At 39.6% G+C, this 15,619-nt stretch overlaps 1 protein-coding gene and 1 long non-coding RNA gene across 4 annotated transcripts in view; one reads left to right on the forward strand and one right to left on the reverse strand.

Moving 5' to 3' along the window:
• The window catches only part of LOC129839377 (homeobox protein OTX1 B-like), a 52,664-nt gene extending 38,843 nt beyond the window's left edge, over window positions 1-13,821 (forward strand). Inside the window, exons 1-4 of one of the 3 annotated variants that reach the window (XM_055906784.1) lie at window positions 8,104-8,493; window positions 10,505-10,680; window positions 11,195-11,397; window positions 12,281-13,821. In XM_055906784.1, coding sequence (XP_055762759.1) covers window positions 10,584-10,680; window positions 11,195-11,397; window positions 12,281-13,072 — 1,092 coding nt within the window. In that variant the 5' untranslated portion in view covers window positions 8,104-8,493; window positions 10,505-10,583 and the 3' untranslated portion in view covers window positions 13,073-13,821. Of the gene's footprint in view, window positions 1-8,103; window positions 8,494-10,504; window positions 10,681-11,194; window positions 11,398-12,280 lie in introns of those variants that run through there. The other 2 variants (XM_055906782.1, XM_055906783.1) reach the window with 2 other exon arrangements.
• Window positions 304-6,582, reverse strand: LOC129839378 (uncharacterized). Its single transcript, XR_008757012.1, has 2 exons — window positions 6,005-6,582; window positions 304-2,265 (listed from the first exon to the last, which is right to left on the reverse strand). It is a non-coding gene; the product is annotated as an uncharacterized LOC129839378 (long non-coding RNA).
• Window positions 13,822-15,619: the final 1,798 nt, after the last annotated feature.

Genomic DNA, 15,619 nt, shown 5'->3' on the forward strand with positions numbered 1-15,619 from the left:
TTAACATACTACTAAGGCTACTATTCTCACTACGAGATATGAAGGAGAGTCTGAGTGGCGGGGTGGCGAAAGAGAATTCTACTTTTCAAATCACATTACATCCCTGCCTTACCTTTCGTTGTGGCTGGCAACGGAACATTCTTGGTCCGCAGCTCAAATTGACTGTAAACATCACAGTAGCCATAGCCAGTAAGCACAAACTATTAAAAAAAATGACAAACTTTTTTTCTAAAACATTACACTATTGAATAATGCAACCTAACCATATTGCACTCTTGAATGACGCAACAATTCACTAGCATGTATGTGCAGACAATTAAAGGGTTTATTTTCATATCTGTAGGCTACACTCATTACATTTTAGCTTCAAGACAGTAACACAGTTGCTATAACAGTGTGTCTTCATCAAGTAACGTTAGCCTATCAAGAATTTACGATGAACCCTCTCGTACAAATATAAAAGGACAGTAGGCCTACCTTACAACATTACAACAGACCAGGCTTCATTTTTATCAATACGATGCAAATCATTACATGTGGTAAAAGCAAATTGCGACTGAAAACGTGGGTGAATTCCCCCCAACATGCTGTTTTATATGGAAGCCCATAACCGCCACCCCAAAAATGTAATACAATTTCCCTTATGATTTGTCAACGTGCACAATTAGTCTGTGCTTCAGTCTGATCAACTGTAACCTACTGATAACAACCACAGCTGCAGGTAGCCAAGAGAAGTCTATGCGCTCTGATCCCATCTGGACCAGGGGAAACATAGCGTCATGTTTTTAATAGCTTAAGCTATTTACTTAGAGCCTATTTATTTGTGTTCTGAGAAAATGTAAATGTGATCAAATGTAGTTTTTTTTAATATTCACACTTCAGGGGGCTTGGCTGCCTTGGCCTTTTTAATCCAAAATGATTGACTGGAATGAATCAATCAACCCAATAGTGATGTCATAATGTATGAGTATCTTTTTAATTACAGATGCAAAGGTCTATACCATGCAACCCTGCATACAGCGAACTCAGCCCTGTTCGTTTTCTGTTTGTTTTTGGCCCGCAGTTGTTCTCTTTGTCTGTGTGAAGGGTTTTAATGTTTTCATCCTCCCTAGGGGCAGGAGTTTTTCCAGGATTATTATAATATATTTTTAAATCATATGATTAGAAAAGTTATCTGGTCCCATCATAGCCCGTATAAAACCCATAAAAAATGTTGTTTTTTTTACTGCTGATTTATTACAATGTCATACGCAACAACTAGGGTCCGGAGTTGGTTAGGTTAGCCTACTACCAGATTAGGAAAAACTCTGAGCTCCAGGAAAACAATCCCCCCCCCCCAACCACTCTGGGACTTGTGGTGCCACCTCTGAAATCATCACACAATGTTACAAATGAAGATTAAAAACATATTTGTATGATTTGCATTTGACATGTTTTTGGTGGTAGGGATGGGCTTCCATAGTTTTACGTGGCTCAGTGCAGCCGGCATCTACTGCAACAATGTCAGAATGTAACAGGCTATTACTGCAATTTCAGGTAAAAACTCAATCAAACAAGTCTAAAATATGATGAAAATGTCTATACATTTCAGTCGTTTCAAAAACATTGCTCTGTACTACCGTTCATACTGTAGGCTCAACAAGACAATAGGTGTTTACACTGCCATGCTTCAAGGGGGGCAACTGTCTGTCGAGTGTCGTACACTACATCCGGATGTAGCGGCTGAGACGTAGCAAGTATGCAAGTTTTCATTTGAGTAATATGTGTAGCCACCATATTGACCCTTCGCCTCGAAAAGCAAAGTGGAGCTGTGGTGATTCCCTGCAAGAATGCACTGCTACCACACCTCACCCCTGGCCTTTGATTTCTCTAGCCATTTTTTTTTAGGTTTTGGTTCATGCTCGGGGTCTCCGTATTTGAAAGTTGACGCTCCTGCTCTTAAAGGGGAGATTCATGCACAGACTACTGCCTCCTTTTGTAGTCCGTCTCGGGTTTTGTATGATACGTTTATTTGTATTTTTTTATACATTCAAAATCAATATGTAATCCTGTGCAGGGGCTTATCCCCTGCACTAGGCCATTTGTGAGGCTCTTTGAGCTTTGTTACAGGTCTTCTGGCGGCTCTACGCCATAGATTGATTAGGTGCAGTGCCAGAATCCTATCAAATGGCCAGCTCTGATGATGGTGCACACGCTTTCAGGGCCTCTAGTTGACTGGAACTGGAGATAAGGCTGGATGGCAATTCCCTTCCCTCCTGCTGCACTCTGGGTAGAGAAAAAAAAAATTGTGTTAGTATATGTTGTAGGAAGTTGTTATTTGCTCCTGTGCTCCAATTGCACTTTTGTAGCTATTTTCAGTATTTGGAAATAATCTTGTGTTGCATAGCGCATCTCTCCTTTGCCTACTGTCAAGGCACTTTAACCCTCACAAATATGTACAAATCTCTGATCTTGCCAGTTCTTTGTTAACCAGGTAACCCTGTGGTTAAAAGAGAATCCTTTTCAGCAGCTCATTGTATATCGATGAGGCACATCCACTTCATCTAAAAAAGTAGGCCATTCTAACGGCATTTGAATGACCAGAAAATAATATAAATAGATTGGGCTGGTAACAACTCTACAGGTAATTTGTTACCATGGTTAACTCCTCCCTTGCCAGTGTGGTGCCATACATTGATTATCCTGTTTCCCAAATTATTTAGGCTCTCCGGCGAAAAGTAAAAGCACTGAATTACGAGTTTGATTCCAGAAACCATCGTGATTGGCGTAAAAGGTGTAATTTTAGGTTTGGTAAATAAGCACCCCAAGTCTCTCTTCCCTAAAGCTGCTGAGAAATGCAGCGTCGCCTTCAGTATATTTTCCTCCTCTTTTTTTCTGTGCATAGGGAGGGTCACGGGGAACTGAACCTGTGCATTCTTGTGTGGCTTGCCAACGCTCACATGGTTACCACTGGTGCGCATTGTTAGGGATATCTGAATGAGCACTGGCCATGCAAGTTTTAACGTGATTGCCCGGGGGCAGTAGAGTGAAAGAGAGGAGGAACAGAGTGAGGGATACAGAGGGGGGGAGAGCCTAATCCTAAAAGGATTGAAAGTTGCCTTACTCTTTGCTCAGGGTCCCCCCCCCCCCCCCTCACCCCCTCACTCACTCTGTTTTTTGGGGGATTGCAATGGGGGTGTATGTATGGTGGTTTGGGTTGGGTTGGTTGGGTGACTGTGGGCTGTGGGATCTTTAAGCCGGTGTCTGATTTCTCCCTCCTGCTCCTCATTTGTTCTGCCGTGTCTCTCATCATTCCTCCTCATTGTTTACCTTCCTAATGAGAGGGGCGGGAAGGCCCGGCCCTGTGACAGACAGCTACATGCTCCCCTCTGCTCTCTCCCGCTCTCTCTCTCTCTGCTCTCTACCTCTCTCTAGCTCTGCTCACTCTCTGTATCTCTGCTATCTCTCTTTGCTCTCTTTCCCTCTCTGCTCCCCTCTCTCTCTCTCTCTCTTCCTTTTCTGTCTCTCTCATTGTCCATGTATGAATATTTTTCACTGCTATGTTCATGACACGTCATGAATTATGACTTTCTTTCTTGTCCTGTTTATTCATGTGAGCTGTCAAAAAATGTAAGTTGCAATGTAGCCTAGTGTTTGCACTCACTTCGGAAATTGACGTCATGCCAATACTACAAATAGGGCCTATGAAACTGAAGTGAAGGTACATTTTTTAAAGATGATAAATTGCATAATGTTCAATATATGAAGTCCATTTTAAGAGGTGTTAAAAATAGGCATGACACGTTGCACTCTCAATTCTTTATTGAAGCACTGCTGTTTCACCAACACCAACTTTAGTAATGGCGTCTTCAAGACTTTCTTTTAAATGTAAGTTCTGTATATCATAACAGGGACGTCATGCCCATTTATCCATTTGTGTGCAGAAAAAATAGAAGATATTGTTTCTTTCACTCAAACATATCACATTTGTCCGTCTCGTAAATAATATTAGGTGTATGGAGCCTCTGTCTCGTGTTTTAGTCTATGGCACCGCTACTAACTGCTAGCCTGAGTGCCAGTCTGTTGAGTTTTGGTCATTCTCTAGGCTAGGTAATGATACAATGTTGTTGAATGCAGAAAGTGCTGGGCACCCTGGCTAAGTGACTATACCCTTGACTCCCCCATTAAGTGCCAGTGTGGGACAAAGAGAAACTGAGTGCCAGGGCAGTAGACAAGCCTTGCGTGATAAGTGCATGGTCCTCAAAATTGATATCCTTCTGACTGTGTTATTCAGATCACATTACATGAGAACCATTTTTTTTATCAACCACCTACTGTTTGGGAAAACTGTACTTCAACTGCCTTTAAAACCTCTACGTCTCGTCAATTATTTTCATGGGATTATTCCTTTACTTGTCAGTTTGAAGCCAAATGATCACCATTTTTACCCTTGGTGACAAATTTAGAATGCATATGATAGGCTACTGTTACCTTTGGTTGTAGGCTAGCAGTTGTTTGCAGGGACAGTGAGTAGGCTAGCTACCTGTCAACCCATCTGACCTCCCAGTGCCCTGTTGAAAGCTGGCGTGCCTAGGAGTACATGATGCTCGTGTCTCCATTGTGAGGAGGACACCAGGTGATATTTCAGACTGGGAAACTAGCTCCATATGAAACAGTACAGTACATGCCTATCCCACGTGTTTACATTACAGCACAGTATCAAGCAGCAGAGTATCACAACACATCACACTCGCTCACCCTGTTGGTCATGTGATCTCTAAGCACTTGTGGAGCTATTGCATAGCCTAATAGACCTGTTTCTTATGATTGATAATAAATCATGTAAGATGGTTAATGGAAAGGATGCAACAATTATCTATGAGTCAAAAAAGTCAGTTGATGAGCAGAGAGATTAAAACTGAACAGAAATGCATCACAAATATGTTTTAAAGTCTCCCGAGTACCTTTAATATTGATTTTATAGTCCTTGCTGTAAATAAGACATAGCAATTGACTTTACTGTGAACAAGATTTTGTTTTTGTTTATTTCATGTGGTTTAATAATTAGGCATGTTATTGCGATAGTAATAAGTATGGGATTTAATGACCTACTTTCAATTATGGTATAGGCCTACAATTTAGAGGATCAGACTAGGCTACTCTAAAACAAAATGACTAACATCTTAATAACAATGAATTCATCATTTTTATATTTAAAAAATCATACAGTTTAGTTTGATATTGATATGCCTTTGAAGCTAAACTGATATGGGAATGTTTTATGCATGATTAGGATTCCAACATGGATTCATTTTCCTGTGATTTTTTTTGCATCAAATGTTTTAAGTGTTTACATAGCCTGGATTCATTTCCACTAATTCCTTAAATAGAGCCGAGATTTGAATTTCATGATTAGAATGTTATGGTTTTAATCAGAAGATTATTCATATGGGTTACTATTTCGACAAAACAATTTCATCTATAATAATGTGTGGATGGGCCGGAATGCATAGCACCAGTCCTACTCATACGTATTATCCTGTGCATATTGTTATTCGAATAGACGTTTTGACTTCTGTGGTCGGGTCTCGTTCAGTTTCAGCTCCGTCAAAGAAATGGCACGGCTCCACGTACGTCAACAATATAGTCATTTAATCTGCATGGGAGTTTTCATTGTAGTAGACCTATACTCCGTTGACTAATGTAGTGGAAATCTCTCAATTGAACGTTTTTACAGTAGTAGCCTATAGGCTACACCTCGGTGAAAGGATGTTTTAAATACTTTAGAAAAATGATAGCCTATTTATAACTTGCCTACAGGCTATTTCGTTATGAATGGCATATGTTATTTACTGAAAACAATTCTCACCATTATTTTGACATTTGCAGTTAAACCTGCTGTTATGGAAATCTTTCAAATACAATATCGAGCCTCAAAACTAAAATTCCACATATGTGCATGACAAACCATGATCATTTGATTACTGTCTCCAGCCAGAGTTCCGCATTAAGGTGCGCACCTTACCTCTGTGTATTTCCACCATTGCGTAATGCTTCACTTTTACGAGTTTATCCAAAAAAGAGAAAAAAAGCCACTCAATCCTTGACACCGACTATAAACCCATAGATAAAGTTTTTTTAGTTCAAAATGAAGTGCTGGTCTTTTTGCGTAGTGCTATAGCAGTAGCATACATGCCATAGGTATCATTCTGGGAGAACGGATTGCCCCCCTATGTATTGCAGATGTGCAAGCTTTGAAGTCTGTCGCTATTACCGCGCATGCAGGTGTTGATCATGGGTGAATTTTGCAAAGCCCCGTCCACAGCCACAGTTTTTTTTTTATATTTTTTTTTACAAAAGGCCGACTCCGTGTGCTCATGCTTTCTGACAACTTGGGGGATTTTATGCATCATCGTTTTAATAAGCACCGACAACATACACGACCTTCTCCAATCCTGCCAGCTAAAGAGACAAACTTACACCCCCCACCCCTTGAGTTGCCCTGATCCCTGGTTTTACGGGCTTAGCATTAAGAAAATTCTACTGCAATTTGGGATTAGGTCCAATACTCTTTTAACAATGGCATTTTGCTATTTGATATCTTGATACTTGTGTGCGATCGATCACATTGGCTTTGACAGGTCTAGGCCTATATGTTGGGCGCTTGAGTCATACAATAGTTGGAGCAAACGTGTGAGATTTAGCCGAGAAATATCGCTTTTTATATTTTTCCCTGGCCATTGTAATATGCATTGGGCCTGTGTGGCCCTGACAAAAACGTAATTGACTTGCCTATTGGAATTTACCTTGAATTAATAATATGAGCCTTATTTCGTTCATAGCCAAACGCCTGCCATATAAAATGGCACCTATGATTTTGTGTGAATAAATGTCAAGTGTAAAATGCAAACCTGTTGTCATTCGAAACGCTCTTTGATTTTCCTCCAACCATTAACAGTTTTTATTTTAGCGCTGTTACGTCGTTGTTTCGATTAGGCCATTCTAAAGATCAAAAGAGGATGTTAAAATGCCTTCGTTTGATATCACATTTAGTTAACTAATGTTCTTGACAGTCCTTTTATTATTTGCTCGTGATTTATTATTGCAGCTCCGGCTACAATTCGAGTTTATTTTAAAATGAGCTCAACAAAGCACCAGCCGAGGCGGTTGCAGTGGAGACAGACGCCTCATGACGGTCTCAACAATTAATCCCGAATATAAATATAATTTGTATTTTCCATTCTTCATGCACATTTATCTATTGAAAAGTGTTTTTTAATGTTTTTATTTTAGGTTATAGCATATAGAATGGTCGATTCCACATCCAGTTTAATTCATATGAAACTTTATTTGAGAGGAGACCCTCGTTTGGATGAACTGCACTATTATTCTGAAATGGAAATCCAAGTGAGGATTATCTCATTCATTAATATTCATGAAAATATATTACACGGTTAAATCAGAGCCTCTTTACCACTTTTAGAAAGTATTCCGCTGCTATGGAAAAAAAATGCTCCAATTTGTATAAACGATGGTGTTGTTCACAAACAATTACGGCCAAAACGAGAACGTTGAAAGGTGATTTTCTCTGAAGACGCACACAGGGTCCAAAATGCATTACTACCGAGGGCAGGCTGGTTTTCTTGTTATTTTAATCAATCACATAGGCTACACTAAAGCTATATTCCGTTTTAAGATATTACATTTAGTTTTAGGTAATCTAATTCATTTTCTTAGTTCGCATTTTTTCATGTAGGCCTTGTTCCCAACTCACTTTACATCATCCCTTTTGATGGGAAAATTGTTAATTCATGGGTTTGTTTTTTTCATGAGAGAAATAAACACTGAGACCTGTTTAAATGTCCCTTTTATGGTAGCCTACACATTGTTTTTATGCAAACGCAAAATATACTAGATGCAAATGAAATGAATAACGACGTAGGCCTACGTCTAAGTAGAGCATTCAATGTAATGTCGTTTTTTATTAAGTATAACTTTTTCCAATTGTGGGCTCTCACGTGGTATAGATTTATTTAACAATTTGAAGGGGAGGGGTTTTCTTGCAACCCTCGCAATTGACTGGTTACCGCTGTTGCCTGTAAAGCCGCACGGGAGCTTGGATTGGACGAAGTGGGCGGTTCTGCATGTGTCTTTCGTTCATAGAAGGGCAGGGTAGGCAGAAGGTGATCAATCTCCATCCGTCAACATTGGCAATCACCTTACCACAGTGCAAGACGCACAAGATAATGCGATTGATTTGATTTTTATAATATTTTTTCCAATTGTGAAATTTTCCTCTGACGCACCACTGGGGTTCGGATTTGGGAAAACTGCGTTGGTTGATGTCAACTCCTTATTTGCAGTTTGCGTATTTCTCATCCAATTGTGTGCGCACCTTCTTACGGTTGTCTCGCTTTCAAGAGCATTTTCTCCATGTGGATATTTTTGATGTACGGGATCTTCTTGGCTTGACATCAAATAAAGCAAATAAGAAAACAGGATCCCGAACGCAAGGTGAGTGGTAAATGCAAAGTTTTCCTTGTCTTATATAGGCCTATGTAGTCCGTTTAGGCTACTTCCTTCTGGGTTATTCGTCCTTTTGATGGAATTATATATACAATTGAGCCTACTGTAAGCTAATCACATTCTTCGAAAACGATATATTTGTATTTGATAAGACTACGAAGTTTGTATTTAGGTGCAACTTGCGTTGGAAACCGTTGTGCGCTCATTGAAAACGGTCATTGTAAATGGTCGTTGTAAACAATCACGCTCGTCAGGGGAAGCTATCAATTATTACCTGACAGTAAACTCTCCATTGGAAATGTCGTTTTTATGGTCAATTAATATCCTAAATGCTACTTCTGGTTTGGTTACGCACTTATCATCTGAATGGAAAAACTCTGAGGCCTGACAAGACAAATGGAATGTATATATTTGAGGTGTTGTTAATTTATTTTGCTGATAAGACCTTTTCTCATAATGGTATCCCTGGAGCTCTCATCTGAATCGCAATAGAGTTAATTTGCACAGAGTTTTTCGACATTTACATTTTCTTAAACTCCTTCCTGCGGTTATGGAAATACAGTGAAGTATTTACGCCTCAATACAAATCCATCAGCTGGTCCGTGTCCACAGCATGGACCCAAGTAGGTCTATTTAGGGGCCAAATACATTGTAGCGAGTCAATGAAGTAAAAAAACAAACCTATTTGTTTCAACCTTTACATTAATTAAGGCACACCGTCCAATTACTGAAATGCATCTACATGTGATATCATATATGCCATCAGGCCTGTTGCTTTGATTTCAAATTTTTAATTTGAATATTTTTCTAACTTGATACGCTTGGAACATATTTCGATCGGATAGATATTCTTATTATCAGGATATAACCATGTAATAACAATGAAAACAACTATTAAAATGCAGAATTAGTGTTCTTTTTTATATTGAAAAAAAAAAAACTCAAATAAAAACAAGCAATTTGATAATGTGTGACATCTTGTCTCTGCTGAAAGAGAATGTTCCATTAGGCAGTCGTGTAGAACACACCTCAGAAGATGTGGATATTATATAGGCCTCGAATATTTATTTGTCAAATATAATATCATGCAATATTTTGACAAGCAGCCAACTCCATTTTCGTTTCGACATTCAACTTTGGTCCATTTGTTATTTTACGCAGGGTAGCATGTCGGCCCTGTATAGCCTATAGGCCTAGACAAACTACGTATGAAATAGTCTAATAAATTGTGCTGATTTTGACATAAAATGGCCTACATTAACAGGGAAATTGATTATAAGGCTATTTATGTGTAGCTTGTGCGTGTATTTGTATTTTATGCAGGCTGTTATGACACTTTACATATTTGTGTGCCCAATTATCTGAATCCAAATGCATGCTTTATTTTATTGATGAAAGTCATTAATCTTATCTTGCAGGCCTCTCCATGCACCGAAAATGTGCGTAATGGCGAATGTACTGTTTTTAACGGTGGATGCATTGATCAAAACAAGGGCTTAGAGGTTGCCCATAAGAAGCCATGCGTCAAAAGGAATTAATACACGACTGGCGACAGATTTCATCCGTAATTATTTCTTTACTGTAGTGATGGATGACTGCAATCTGAGTTTATAATTGGATATCGTTTAGCCACGTTAACGCGTCATGTCATACTTTTTTGGAAACCTTTGTAAACGGCTAATCTTTGGATTTTTGGAGAGGGAATCGGCTTTTTGATTCACTTTTGATACGACTCGCGTAAAAGTTAGAAGTCTCAATCAAAAAGTCCTATAGGCAACTGCAATTTAGCGACGTTTTGAAATTGGAAATATAAGTTGGCTTTGATATTGTTTCAGGCTATTTCCAATTGAATTACCCATAATTTGAATATAAGGCCATTTCAATTATTAGAATCAAATGTAGTTTGTGGAATTTCTCTTTGTAGGCTACTAAATATAAATGAGTAACCAACATCAATATATATTTTCACATTCTACTCACAGTGCGTTTTCCATTGCAGGATTTCTTCAAGGGACTGCAACATCGGGGGAATCGAACATTTCCGCACGGACTTTGGTTTCCCCGTGTCCGTTTCTAGCATGATGTCATACCTCAAACAGGCCCCGTACGGCATGAACGGAATGGGGCTCAGCGGTACGGCCATGGACCTACTGCACCCATCAGTGGGGTATCCAGGTAAAACGCCCCCCAAACACTTCACACTAACTGTGCCAAATCCGAATCACCTGTGACGTTATATTGGATAGTTATCTGTTGCTCATTATAAAAAAATATAGCACCAGTTAGCACACACTGCTCTCCCGCAATACATTTCATGTGCATCTGGAGAATGACACTTCCAAATGCACGGAAACGCATAATTAAGCACAAGTTATTGTCAATCTATAGGATGGTATGATTTAATAACAAAATTATTTTCCGTTTCCACGTTACGTGACTAAGTAACTTTAGACCTAGTGTGATTACGGTGAAGGCCTATCGTAGTGCAGAAGATTCTGTGAATTAAAACTGTTAAATATATGTATATCTCACTCGTAGGTTATTTTCGTTTTGAAGAAACACTTGACTTTGATTTTGAAGCTAGCTATTTCAGAAATATATGAACATTTTGAGATGGAAGCTTTGAATACTTATATTGAACCTCGTTTGTTTTGGTGAACAATGTTTTTTCATTTCGTTTTATTATCAGATCGAAATGGCTTCGAAGAGTTTCCATTGACAGGTTTCTATTCCATTTCAGCGCATCCGAGGAAACAGCGGAGAGAGAGGACAACTTTTACTCGGACTCAGCTGGACATTCTGGAGTCACTTTTCGGCAAGACGCGCTACCCAGACATTTTCATGCGGGAAGAAGTCGCACTGAAAATCAATTTGCCTGAATCTAGAGTCCAGGTTTGTACAGAATTGCAATTATATAGTTACTACTGTACTGTAGCCTACTATTGTTTGTGTGAACTTGTTTGCCATTTGTGGGAACTTTCTGAACTTGCAGTGCAAAACAGCGACCAGGACAAGGCCTATTATTGCACATTTCAATCAATACTTTACATTTTATTTTGGATTTGAATGAGTTTCAACACAGTTAAGTATTTATTTGGGCTAAATGTTATGTATCCTACACTGCAATTCAGCTCTTAGCTGCAATTGTATACTACACGAATAAACAATATTCATAATCTGTTATCATAACTGGTTCTGATAGTTCAAGAAATACATACAATTCCATGTTTTAAAATATAATTTATGTCCAGCTCTCACATAAGGGCCATCTTTAGAATTTATGAGCCCCCTTTTGAAATGGGCGTGACAGCCTTTATGTAACCAGCTTTTGTACCCCTCTCACAGGCTTACTGCAATTATGGCAGCTTCCTCTAGAGTTTCACTGATTTAGCAGAGAAATGTGCACAGTATGCAAGGTAGGCAGCCAAGCCTGTGCAGAGGTAGCTTGCAAATCGAATACTGACTGCTCAACAGTTTCATGTCATTTCCAAGTGTTTGTAATGCCTAAAATGGGACAGGAGAATCAGTGAATAAAGAATAATGGTGCTTTATTGACCTACAAGAAGGTATTAACGATTGGTTGATAAAGTTGATATTAGTTATGCCTTTGCGACAAAGTATTATGTATGCCACTAATTGTACAAATTACAAAGCATTTAATATTCTCAAATGGAAATAGATATTCAGTCTGTTGCAATCAATCAATGTTTTGCAAATTTGTTTGGGCGGATGACAGACAGCATTTAAAGTTGACCCTTTGCCTCTTGTTGTGCAGGTATGGTTCAAGAACAGGAGAGCCAAGTGCCGTCAGCAGGCCCAGAGTGGAAACAATGCTAAAGTCCGGCCTGCCAAGAAGAAGTCCTCTCCAACCAGGGAGAGCACAGGCTCAGAGAGCAGTGGTCAGTTCACCCCTCCGGCAGTGACCAGCACCGGCTCCTCTTCCTCTTCCTCTGCCTCGTCCGGTGGCTCTCATCCCTCCGGCCATGGAGGCCAAGGCCTGAGCAGCACTTCTACCTCCGTCACAGCCCCAGTGTCCTCCATCTGGAGCCCTGCTCCCATCTCCCCGGCCCCCGCACCACCCCCTGTCCCCGACCCCACTCCCCCCACCAGTGCCTCCTGCATGCAGAGGTCTGTGTCAGGTACTGGAGGCACGTCCTCCTACCCAGTGTCCTACAGCCAGACAGCGGCGGCCTATGGGCAGGGCTACCCCGCCCCGGCGTCAACGGGCTCCTACTTCGGAGGGGTGGAATGCAGCTCGTACCTGGCCCCCATGCACTCTCACCACCACCCCCACCATCCGCACCAGCTCAGCCCCATGACGGGCTCCTCCATGTCTGGCCATCCACACCACCACATAGGGCAGACCTCAGGGCACCACCACCATCACCACCCCCACCACCACCAGGCCTACAGCGGGGCCGGCCTGGCCTTCAACTCCTCAGACTGTCTGGATTACAAAGAACAAACGGCCGCGGCCGCAGCCTCTTCCTGGAAGCTCAACTTCAACACCACCGACTGCTTGGACTACAAAGACCAGGCCTCCTCCTGGCGGTTCCAAGTCTTGTGACTTTTTTTCCTCCTTTCAAATAAGTATTTTTGTTTCGTTTTTTTTGTTGAAGAGCTTTTTTCTTCAAAGCATTAAGAAGTTAACTAATAGTAGAGACAATTATCAAGCCTTTTTTAAGTTAATGTTTGGAAAATTCAAGTGACGCACAGATGAAAAAGCCTGTCCGGGTGGCTTCTTCTTTGACCATTTTATGAATCAACAAGCTTGAATCGGATCCACTCACCCAGACTTTGGAACGTCAAGGAATATTTTTCTACACATGAACTCTGAAAATTGCCCTCCAACAAGTTTAAAGTTTGTAGTTTATCCCTTTGAGTTAGAATTGTTTTTTCAGCAAGAGCTCTGTGTTATGGATTTTTTTTTTTTTCCATAAATATTCCCAAGAACGACCAATTGAGGGCGAACCTTTGTCACAACATTTGTTTTATGGAAAAATATGATATTTTATGCTCATGTATTTGATATAGGCCTACCCATTAGAGACCATTTAAATTGAGAAATTAAGATGCTGCTATTGTTTTCAGCTTGCTGATATTCAAATTTATGTTAATTCCAACTTGAATATTGTTCATTGTCCGGACTGTAGTGTTGTATTTTGGAAGTTTAATTGCAGCACTTGTTTATAAGGTAAAAGATTTTGCTATTGTTCTTTACGAAGAAAATGTGAATTAGACACGCAATGTCAGTATTCCAAATGAAAGAAAAAATGTACATTCGTGTCTTTATAATAAAGATTCGTTAAAAACATGGTTGCTTTTTCCAATGCAAAGAGTGTTCTTATCTGAATGTAGTGGTGCCTAGTGGTGCTTTTTTGTCAGGTTTAGATTACATTCATTTAAATACTTAGACTAGCATCAGAACTGTATAACCAAAGAATTAACATATTTTAAAAGTAGTATATTGTAAACAAATTGATTTAAAAAAATATATATATATTCAAAGGCTAATAATGGACTTGGCCTAAAGATGGTTTTATTTCTTTATCCATGTGCCACTTTACTGCCATTATGAGTAGGGCTGTTTTTTGCGCAATCATGTGACATGCCTGGATTTGAACATGTATTTAAAAAAAAAATCATCAAACTATCCTCTTTTCATGTCAGATATTTCAGCTCCATCCTTAGACAATTGATTTCATTTTGGGTGCATTTCTCATATCTGCATAAAGCTTAAAATACAGGATAACATCTTGCTATGTCATATGATTACGCAAAACACAGGGCCCTAATTATGATTTATTTTCATTATCCCTTTGAGAGAAGTTGTCATTTTTGAATGAATGTTGATGAGACTAAATAGAGCAACACATTCTTTTATGAACACACACATTTTTACATCCTGTTCAACCCGTCTCCATTCATGTCAAATCGAAGACAGCCAGGTCTGTTATTTTGACTGAACATTCGGTGGAAACAAAATAAAACAGCAAAAATCATGTCCTTAGATTATCCCATTTTTTAATAGGCCCACTGCATTGATACAGCGTATTCATTAACAAGTTTGTCTTTTTAAATTGAAGTTGCTGCTTCAAATGGGAATTAAATGGGCCTAAGAATGACAATTGCAATAGGCTATCGGTTCCTATCATTTGTGATACATCAAGTTACATATTTGTAGTGATCCTTCGTCACAAAATGCATAATAACTTTCCGGTTTTGCGTTTATTTGTTTTGGGGAGTGGAAATTTGGTGCATTTCCCAAGAGATATGTAATTATAATCCACACTAAGATGCCAACTCCATTATGCATTCTGCATTCTCAAATGTATTTGATGTTAACACCCAAAATTATGTTCGTGTTTATTTTGGGCTCTGTGATTTAATTTGAGGGGCTGTCAAACGTGTGTGTTTTTGGTTTTACTATCCTTGTGTGGACCAGAAGTCCTCACAAGGATAGTAAAACAAGGAAAATTCAGACAAGTGGGGACATAAAAAAATAGGTTTAGGGGTTAACGGTTTGGGGTTAAGGTTAGGGTTAGGTAAATAGGCTAGGTAAATAAGGAAAATAGGATTTTGAATGGGAATCAATTGTTTGGTCCCCACAAGGATAGTAAAACAAGTGTGTGTGTGTGTATATATATGTAAAAGTATGTGGTGCAAATTGTAATATTCCTATACTTAGAAATCTCAAGCGTCTTTGCATTTCCACTACCACAATCCCTCCAGTGGCCACCAGCTCAATTAATAAACTTCTCAGAGGTTCAATCAAAACAGATTCAGATTAGCAAACATGTATCCTGGCATGCTGAGCATTTTTCTTTGCATGTTGACAGTAATGTATAATGTTGTTGATCCAAGACACAAAAAGAGGACAAATCACGATTTTAATTAACAGAAATCCCTGCTCTTGCGATGTTCCACACCACAGTCGACCAGCTGGACAAACAGGTTTGGGCAAACATGGCGCCCAGGAGAAGTAGCCGACATGACGTGTGTTTGCCTGGCTGTCTCCCGCTGGGCAGTGCCAGTATGCCGCCACCAATCCCCCCCCCCCCCATGCAAACAGGCCTGAATTTACTACATTTGCATCCAACAAGGAAGAACTAGT

The sequence above is a fragment of the Salvelinus fontinalis genome, chromosome 40 (assembly GCF_029448725.1).
Source record: "Salvelinus fontinalis isolate EN_2023a chromosome 40, ASM2944872v1, whole genome shotgun sequence".
Lineage (NCBI taxonomy): Eukaryota > Metazoa > Chordata > Actinopteri > Salmoniformes > Salmonidae > Salvelinus > Salvelinus fontinalis.